Source organism: Papaver somniferum, unplaced genomic scaffold (assembly GCF_003573695.1).
Source record: "Papaver somniferum cultivar HN1 unplaced genomic scaffold, ASM357369v1 unplaced-scaffold_132, whole genome shotgun sequence".
Classification (NCBI taxonomy): domain Eukaryota; kingdom Viridiplantae; phylum Streptophyta; class Magnoliopsida; order Ranunculales; family Papaveraceae; genus Papaver; species Papaver somniferum.
In genome coordinates, this window is record NW_020622381.1 from 21,589,839 (window position 1) to 21,600,198 (window position 10,360).

The 10,360-nt window shown below is 34.7% G+C and overlaps 1 protein-coding gene across 1 annotated transcript; it reads right to left on the minus strand.

Annotated features, from left to right (window-relative positions):
* Window positions 1–957: 957 nt before the first annotated feature.
* LOC113333349 (E3 ubiquitin-protein ligase ATL31-like) lies at window positions 958–2,445 on the minus strand. The gene has a single exon (XM_026579860.1). The coding sequence runs from the start codon at window positions 2,300–2,302 to the stop codon at window positions 1,199–1,201; it is 1,104 nt and encodes a 367-aa protein (XP_026435645.1). The 5' UTR covers window positions 2,303–2,445; the 3' UTR covers window positions 958–1,198.
* Between the last annotated feature and the right edge of the window lie 7,915 nt (window positions 2,446–10,360).

The window sequence follows — 10,360 nt, forward strand, 5'->3', positions numbered from 1 at the left end:
TTTGATTGACAAAGCCACAAACTATAGAGTACGAATTAACTGAACATGAAAGAAAATAATCACCAAAATGACAAGACAAAAAGCGTGCCATCACAAGAATCGGCTAAAACATTTCCTTTTTAATAAACTGTACAGGATTATATTTGAAGTTTCAACACTAACGAACGGCAACACGCTCTTAGACTAGAATGTAAGTTCTATCCTTAGAGCAACCACAATCATAAACGGGACTAAAGACCAAACGCCATACCAAAAGCTAAATTTATTTGGCATTTTCAGAGGTCAAGCGTAGTGGTGAAAGACTAAAATTTAGTCAGGCGAACAAAATAACAACGTATGAAATGGAACGGATATACAATGAGCGTACAATGGTCAGGCGTTGGTATTGTGGGCGTATGTATGGGACGAATGTATTTTGAACGCCTGGTGTTGGGCGTGAGTATTACTAACGCCTGGCAACAGACGGAAATGAAAGACTACGCCCAATCAGCAGACGGAAATGAAATACTACGCCCGATCAGCAGGCGGACTTATAGCAAACGTCTTGTTGGGGGAGTAATTATTGTATATGTTGGGCGGTGATAGTATATGCGCTTGATGTGAGGCGCTAATAATACTCTCGCCCCAATCAGGCGCTGATAATACTCTCGCCTCAATCAAGCGCCCTTTATATCACCGCCCCATCTCAAGCGCCCTTTTAATAAACGCCCCACTGTCAAGCGGCCCTTATACTTACGCTTAAACCATACGCTCATTATATCTTCGTCCCACTATACTTGGGTTTGGTCTGGGTTGACGACTAGTTTTAGTCTCAAACCCTAAAAATCCAGACCAAATATGCTTATAGTCTGTTCCACTACGCTTCCAATCCTGACCAAATTTGGGTATAGTCCCTAATTATGATCGTGATTGTGGATGCTCTTAGAGTTGACTTCCCTTTGTTTTTTATCCTTCAAATACAAAAATCTTGATATCCACGAACCAATAAGAAATAGAGAATAATCAATTAAGAAAAAAAGACATTTGAAAAGAGATAAGAAAAAGCGAAAGCGCCGTCAATCATGAATCAAACGGGCGGCCGACCTGAAGAAGACAAATCAACGGGTCGATCGACTTTCGAGCCGAGCCTAATGGAAGGTGTCCGCGTGAAAAAGGATGGCATTGACAACTTAAAGCTACTCCGTCGGTCGGATTTGGATTACTGACCAAACTGATAAAACTTACTCCCAGCATTTACACTACCACCACGAAATACACCACCTCCACGGTGACTACTGCCACCGGAAATTGAAGATTGCCTTGTCGTAAAACTCACCAGACTAGTCGTTCTATTCAATTTTCCATTCACAATTTGCTTCCTGACTTCATCTGGTAGCCTCAAAGTAAATCTCTCAACATTTTCTCCAGGTTGAATAACCGAATTCCCCGTCGAATGAGATCTAGGAAATTTCGCTAGAATTTTCTTCGGTTTTTTCGGTTTAAATGATTTAGACCTCGCTGGACGATTCTGCATCGCAGTTTGCGAACGATTAATTAAATCAGGAGCACTTGTAGCAGAATCAGTAGTAACGGAAGACGACGATGATCCATCTGTGACTCTAATCAAAACTTGTTCTTGTGAATCATTTATCACTTCATCGGACCTTCTTCTTCTCTCGGTATCTGAATCGGTGTCAGAATCCGAGTCATCATGAGTAGTATGTACACGTCGTTGCTCCACATCGTTTGCATCATTAGTAGGTGTTATTTCTTTTAAATCACAGCGACAAACAGGACAAGTAGTATGAGAAACTAACCAAGCATCAATACATTCAGGATGAAAAACATGGTCGCATTTAGGAAGCAATCTACAAGTTTCATCATCTTCGAATTCATTCAAACAAACAGCACACTCTAAAGCTCCTTTGCCAATCTTTAATCCTTTGACAACTGAATAAATAAATGTCGGAAACGTATCGATAACGCTTGGATCAAGCCCTCGTTTGGCTCTTCTTGATCTTCCAATACCGTTAACGTTTACTGCTCTTGTTGCATCTCCTGGACTATTTTGATCAACACATTGACGAATGTAAATTGAGAAAAAACCCATGAAGAAAAAAGCAACTATTAGTACTACTATTACCACTAACATCGATGGTCTGAAATTCTGATCCAGCAGTTTTGGAGGTGGTGGTGTTTGTCGGGGAGGTGATTGTGCCGATGTGTAAGGTAGTAAGATGACGATGAAGACGATGAATTTTGATCCGTACACGTGGAAGGTCCATGGGATTTGGGTGTTTCTCTTCCGTGTTAGTGAAATCATGGCTAAAAAAATGTTTGGAAGAGAGTAGAAAGGATTTGATAGGAGAGAAAGAGAGGGAGATATAAAAGAGAGATGAAATCGTGGGATTCAAGACAGAATTTGTTTTCTTTGTGAAAGAGAGAGAGTGAGTTTCGGTTGAATTTCTTTTTCTCTCTTCCATTTCTTTATTGACTAAAGCGATGATGTAAGCATTTGATAGTATAAAAATGCGGTGACGCGTGGAGGCGTTTTTAATCAATTTGACGGTTAATTAGCAAAGTCAGAAATGGCAGCTAAAGATTGTCATTAGTCTTCCAGAAAGAATCTTATACTAGTTGTATTAAGCAGCCGAACTGACGATCGTCCGTATATCTTAGAGAATATATTTGAGTGGATTAGATCTTGACTCGTCATGGTGTACTTTTCTTGTAGGACCGGTAATTTCGTTTTTAGTATCATCGGTGATTCAGTATTGGCCCGCCCCACTTTTTGCGGGGGAAACTGTATTAAACGTGGTATGACTATGAGGGGTTAAAAGTAAAAGAGTCAACTCTAATTTGCTCCAGTTGACTTTGAAATTTTAATAATCTATTTTTTGTTCACTCGATTCCGACTTTGAATAATCCAGTGTGGTTAGCCCAAGGCACTACTGAACCGTCACATTTACGGTATAACATCTTATGCTAATCAGATTACTTGGGGGAAGATCTCAACTCGATATGAAAATCAGTTTATAATCAATTATATCAACAAAATAGAAGTTGAAAGTAGTTTAATACAAATCCCATTTAGCACTCACTGAACTTGGTTGATTTCAGTCGTAGGAAACGTCAAGACCTTACCCCTAAGGTCCTAAACCAAGCCGCCTGGGCTAGCAGAGTTTGGACCTACACTCAAGTGTTACTAAATTGAGGGGTACGTGTTGGAACAATTGTTGAATTATGCCTGCAAAATAATCACACAAAAAACAAATAAAATATTGTTATGGCTGAGTCGCGAATTAGGTCGCTTTCTTTAAAACGTTTCGCGGCTCTGCCCAAGATTGTGCAAGCAGTTCTTCCATGTCGCGTCGTCCCCAGGATAAAACAGCTGAGTTCAATATCTCTTTCACAATCACTCTTGCACCGGTGAGGAATGTGATACTACTACACTTCATTCTTGCTCAGAATCTCTTATAGAAAACAAATGATGTTCACAGATTGTTTTCTTTCACAAAAATATTTCCTTTGAAAACAAAAAACATAAAGAAGAACTCAACTCTCTCAATTTGTTTTTTGCAACCAAAATCTCTCTTTATATTAAAAGGTTTTAACATAATTTAATCAAATATAATTATGGTGTAGTTAACACCATTAACTCCACAATATGAAACCCTCAAAGTTATAATGGTGTGTTGTTAACACCATTAAAAGCAGAAAAATGAAACGGTCAAATTAATTATAGCAAAAATTAATTACTTTTAATAAAGACTAAATTTGCAAATAAAAAACATATTTATTGGGATAAAATATTTTAAAAATATATTCCCAACAATCCCCCACTTATTTTTTTCAAAACATTGAGCAAGAATGTACAGAGTTGTGCATAAGCAAAGGTGTCTTATGACTTGAACCTTTACGTAGTGTCAATAGGCTCTCTTAAAATCTGACCATAGAGTGAACGTAAGTCTTGAACTCTAGGAGATAAAAAGATTGCTTAACACACACGACTATACTAGTGCAAAGTCTAAAGCCAGCACATTACGGCCCTGCGCTTGTATCCCAGTTCAATGAATGATCTAGAGAACTGCCCATATTCTCATAGAAAGCGGTCATACTTTCACATTCATATAGGTGAGTCTATCAAGAGTACTCCTGAATGTACCTCACTCTAAATAGAGATATAAACATCATTAAGAGTTTAAAATTTTAAAATTAAAAATTAAACTCAACCTTTACTCGTTTCAGGATGTCATGTCGTAGGATGAATTCTTCAAAAGCATGATTCTCGCATCTCCATATCACCTATGACTTCGTCTATTCCCTTTGAACTTATTTCTAGGTTGGGTATCCATCATAGATGGCTCAATCTCAATTGGCATCAACCTCATCCCTAAGATGTATTCACATCTTCTTATCAATCCTTTCGTCAAAGGACTAATGGAAACTCGTTTCAGACACTATATAATCCATATTTTCATAAAATCAACTCTTATAGTTGTCCTTACATTCTCAATTCATGCAATAGATGCGAAACTATCACATTGGATTAATATGTTTGTTCCTCTATCTATTAGAGGATCGAATCGCTCCATCCCTTAAAGGATTCAACTGAAAGGATGTCCAATCAGCTTCGCAATATCCTTAAAGGATTGCGGTAACCATTTAGATAGTGTATTTATAGGCGTATGATGTGTTTGAAACACCTCATAACCTTCTCAATATTTTACCAATTTTCCATACTAGGATTGGCAAATCTGAATATAAAACCCCCACTATGGAAGCAATATATTACACCTCCACTACAAAAAATACTTATATATATAGTCAATCACGTAGCAAAGAAGCATACTGAGCTACCGTACTCATGTCTAGTGCAATCACACACAATCTCAAAAGCATTAGCACTAAACCAAATGAGTGAAAACTTGTTTACAGTCAGAATATATATATTTTTGTCTCTTTTTAAAAATTCTATTTTCATTGAAATGAAAATGATCCAAAGAAAGAAAAAATTCATTTCAAAAATTTACACCATCTTCACTCAAGTCTTTCATGTCAAATAGCAAACTAAGCATGTTCTCAATTTCATTTTCATCCTATAAGTTAGAATAAAAATTCAAAAAATCATTAATGCATACAAAACAAATAGTATTGTGCATTTCGCTTTCATTAATTCTGAAATCATTCGAATGAACCAAGTAAACAATTTTTATTTTATAAATTGTTTTAAAGTTGTTTTTCAGAATATAAGTGATAACTTATCTAACTTATAATTTCTTTTATTGTTGAAACTACACAATTTTCCATGCTTGGTTTACATAGATTCTCATCCTTAACTTACACAGAAGTATATATTTCTACTTATGACTATAACAAATCATACATTGTAGAAACAACATCAACAAAACAAGCATGTAAGTTATTTAGCGACATGAATGCAAGAGTCGACAATTTTCTGTTTGCTTGTCTAAAAACAATAGGCTCATAAAAACTTTTTGCCAAAAATTTAATAGTTTGAAGAACAAAGTTACTCTCTATAAGAAGTTATTTTCCAGCAACAAAATATTCATGACTAACTTTTATAGTTATGCATTTCTAGGTTCATTCTTAGTGAATTACTTGTCACCTTCATTTTTCTAATTCCTCTGATTTAAATCAAAGTTGGTAAATCATAGGGTATGGACCCCTACTATTTTTTGACTCAAACAAGAATTTCAACAAAATATCCAAACACTCCAAAAAATGTGAAAAACTAATGAACCAATGATCTAGACCCAAAACGTTTTACACAATATAAAGAATAAAAATTCAACCAATTTTTATGATAATAACATTTTCTAATTCACTACTCAATAGATCATATTTCATATCAAAACAAGTTACTCTAAGCATCTTTATAAAATTCTCTAATATTTTATATCATCCAAAACCATTGCAAGTTGCGTAAGATTTAGAAGTGTACATGCTTTTATGAGTTAGGTAAGATTACATACATGTTACTCACAAATTCACCAAGTTTATAAGAAACTATAACATGCTCTCATTCGTTACTAACTCATTCATTTCTGAAAAGTATGACAAAATCTCATATTTCAAATATTCAAAATTCAATTCATGTTATGATAAAATTGTAATATTATATTCAAACATTTTATCCATAACCTATCATTTGTAGTAGTGCAATGATCAAGTTCAACAAATTTCTAATATGAATCTTGTTAATAACAAGATAGGCGGAAACTAGAATTCTTTCTCATTTCGGAAGTATGAACATTTTTTAATAAAATTGTTCTACCCAAAGTAAACTTTGAGATCGTACCAATATCGTAAATCCTAGTGATGTGAGTATATCTCAACACCACTTTCTTTCAAAATGATTAGGTTCAACTTTTGAACCATAACCTATCAAAACAAACATAGTGTAAAACACCAATATATACCAACCTATCACCGTATCCACAATTCACATTAACTTGGCTTGAAAAGCGTTGTTAATAACATTTGATATCCTTACATTGACGTGCAAGAATAGCAAATAAATTCATAATCAATATTATGTTCATTTCTTGGTGAGAGTTGATATTCACATTAGTTTTGACTAGGTTTCTAATTATTTCGGTTTAGGGTTCGTATAAAATTCCACCTCATAAGTTCCAAACTTATATGAGTCACATGTTTATTGTCATACACAATAATTCTCAATATCTTGTTTTCCTAGTATTTATTCCAAGATTGAACAATCAATTTATTCAATTTAGAATGCCATTATTTGATCACTACAATAACTACAAATAGTTCATCAAACATACCTCCATTGCTTTTAAATCTCAATTGGTTATAAACCATTGTCCATTCTTTGCACACCAACAAAGAAATCAGCAACCCCATTGCTCCACACATCGATTAATCTCCCTCAATTTTATTTCATTGGAAAATAAAATTTTGCTCAAGTAAATGAATTTTCACCCGTCACAATCATTTACATGTGAGCATTTGGAACCAAAAATAAGTAACGTATGCACTTACATAATTACTTAAAAATCAATCAAAATATAGTACTCTTTGTTTCTCTTGATTGTCAAATAAAGATTCAAAATTATATAGTTATAACATCATATATTTATAACTCTCTATCAAGCATTTTATCAAAAACATATGTGGTGCACTAGTTTGATTGCTAACAATAATCTTCCTTTTCATTACCAAAACAAGAGTACGAAATAATAGAATCAAAACATGATTTTTGAAGCAATTTCTTACATCTCTAATCTTTAATCTCAAGTACCATATACGTCTTATATTTTGGAAAAACATACACAACGATTTTAAAATCACTACGTCTCTCAAACTAAAAATCCAAATGGAAAATGTCAAAATGGGTTTTGAAGATAAGTTCCTTATCTACAGGTTTCATATTATACACAAATACAAAATATCAACACAAAGATATAAAAGCGAATTCAACAAGGACTAAATTTCTGCTCGTCAGAAATTTTCGGTAACGTTGTGCAGTTTTCTAAAATACTTTAAAAATAGTTTTAGGACTCCAAAAATTCAAAAATTTCGCATGGATGACCCTCATGATGTCTAATATATCAGGTTAAAATTTCAAGACCCAGTTCGTTACCATATAGGAGATAAAAATACATCTCTACAACATGTTAAAAAACATTCGTTTCACATCAACAATATTTTTTTATGTTAGATATTCATGATAAAAATATTATCCATGTTACAAACCTAGTCCATCAAAATCAGACATAAAATTTAACTCTAGGTATTAGGTTACCTAAAATTTCAAGCATCATTTTCAATTGTCAAAGAAAAATTATACATATTATAATTCTATAAAATGAAAATAAAACATGAAACTTATCGCGTTTAAGCAATTGTTTTATTTTTGATATCCATGGCAGAATAAAACGTCTTAAAATTGTTGGAACAATTGCTGAATTATGCCTGCAAAATAATCACACAAAAAACAAACAAAACATTGTTATGGCTGAGTCGCGGACTAGCTCGCTTTCTTTAAGACGTTTCGCGGCTCTGCCCAAGATTGTGCAAGCAGTTCTTCCATGTCGCGTCGTCCCCAAGATAAAACAGCCGAGTTCAATATCTCTTTCACAATCACTCTTGCACCGTGAGGAATGTGATACTAATACACTCCATTCTTGCTCAGAATCTCTTATAGAAAACAAATGATGTTCACAGATTGTTTTCTTTCACAAAAATATTTCCTTTGAAAACAAAAAACATAAAAAAGAACTCAACTCTCTCAATGTTTTTTCCAACCAAAATCTCTCTTTATATTAAAAGATTTTAACATAATTTAATCAAATATAATTATGGTGTAGTTAACACCATTAACTCCACAATATGAAACCCTCAAAGTTATAATGGTGTGTTGTTAACACCATTAAAAGCAGAAAAATGAAACGTCAAATTAATTATAGCAAAAATTAATTACTTTTAATAAAGACTAAATTTACAAATAAAAAACATATTTATTGGGATAAAATATTTTAAAAATATATTCCCAACAGTACGTGTAACCATATCTGGTCCCATCTCCGTAGTTTAATCAATATAAGGAAATGTTAATTATCGTCTCAGGCAACTTTCAAATGGTTGCCCGATCAATTGTTATTCGATGATGCATAAACGTACGGATCAGGTAATGAAAAGAAGCTCAATGAAGTAGACATGCACTCTTCTATAATTTCTGGCCACATCAACTCATTTGGACCAGTCATCGAAAATGTTAGGTCAACCGCATATATGCAAGCTCATACAATACGACATAGGTTCAGCCATCCATTAGGCGGCGGAATATTTTACGTCGTCAGACAAGAACAAAAATAGGAAATGGAGTCGGCTCTTGACCTCTGAAAAACCCGTAACCTAACATTCTTGTGGCCAGTGAGGCTGTGACTGACCTACGAGGAAAAACCAGGTACCACTTAATCTCGAAATATAATATTATAAATTCAACAAAATGATTTGTATTCCAATCCATGACCCACGATATATGAGTATGATCACTTTGAAAATCAACTTTGTTTATTTGGTTCGCAAGTACTCTAGGTCTAGGCTAGAAATTCAGCTTAGAGCGTCCACAATGGTGCGAGTATAACTAAAGACCAAAGACTAAAAAAAAAAAGATCAAATTTGGGTTTAGTCCGTCCTGTGGCGTAGCGGGTGACGAGTAAATTTGGTCGCGCGTTGATATGAAGTCCGCTTCATCGTCCAGCGTAGATAAAGATTACGCCTGGCATGGGACGTAGATAAAGATAACGCCTGGTATGGGGCGTTGATAAAGATAACGCCTGGTATGGGGCGTGAACTATAGCAACGCCTGTGTGGGACGGAGATTATACGTTCGCCCGGGTTCAAAAAAAAAAAAAAAAAATGGGGCGTTGATAAAGACAACGCCCCAAACAAATTTCCTAAAGTTTTAAAACTTTAGGCGTTGACTATATAAACGCCTCTCTTCAGGCGTTAAGAATATAAACGCCTGTTGCCCGCGTTAACTTTACGTACGCCCGACGGGGCGTACATTTAACCAACGCCCCATCCAGGCGTACATTTTACCAACGCCTGTTCGTTGGGCGTTAACTATACGAGTGCCTGATGAGTGGCGTAGACTATATCAACGTCCGTGGTGTAGGCGGAGAATATATAAACGCCTGACTATATTTTGGTTTGGTCTTGGTCGCCGACCAAATTTGGTCTGGTTTTTACTCTTTGATCAAATTTTGATCGATAGTCCATCCCACTGCGCCAGCCCACTGGACCAAATATTTGGGTTTACTCGTCCATTGCAGTTGCTCTTAGGGCTTATATGAGTATATTTTTTGATTTTGTTAGCAAGAAATGTTGCATGTATTTTTATTTTTATTTTTAAAGAAAAGGATTATGTGTATTAAAAAACTTTTATAATAGAGGGAATGAAAATATTTTAAAGAATTACTGAAGTATCAATTCAAAATGAAAACACACACCGAAAATATTGTTAACAGAAAATATTACCAAAATACTTTTAGTTGAATCCTTTTCTACCATAGAAAGCGAGTGTTCACAAGCAACGGTCTTTGATGGTTCCCTAAACATCCCACTGTTATGCGTGACACGATTTTTACGTTGAGAAAGGAATGTTCTATTACTGATATCGCCATAACAAACATACGGAGTAGTTCACAGTGGTTTAATTCTCCAATGATCTAAGGTGTGAAGAGAAGTCAAGATCGTGTATGTCACGGGTATATAATTTGCAAGCCTCTTTCGTCCATATATGATATCAAATTTGATCCTAAATTTTTAAATTTTGTTAGACTTTTCCTTATGGATCATGACCATTGACATTTTACCCAGTCTTATG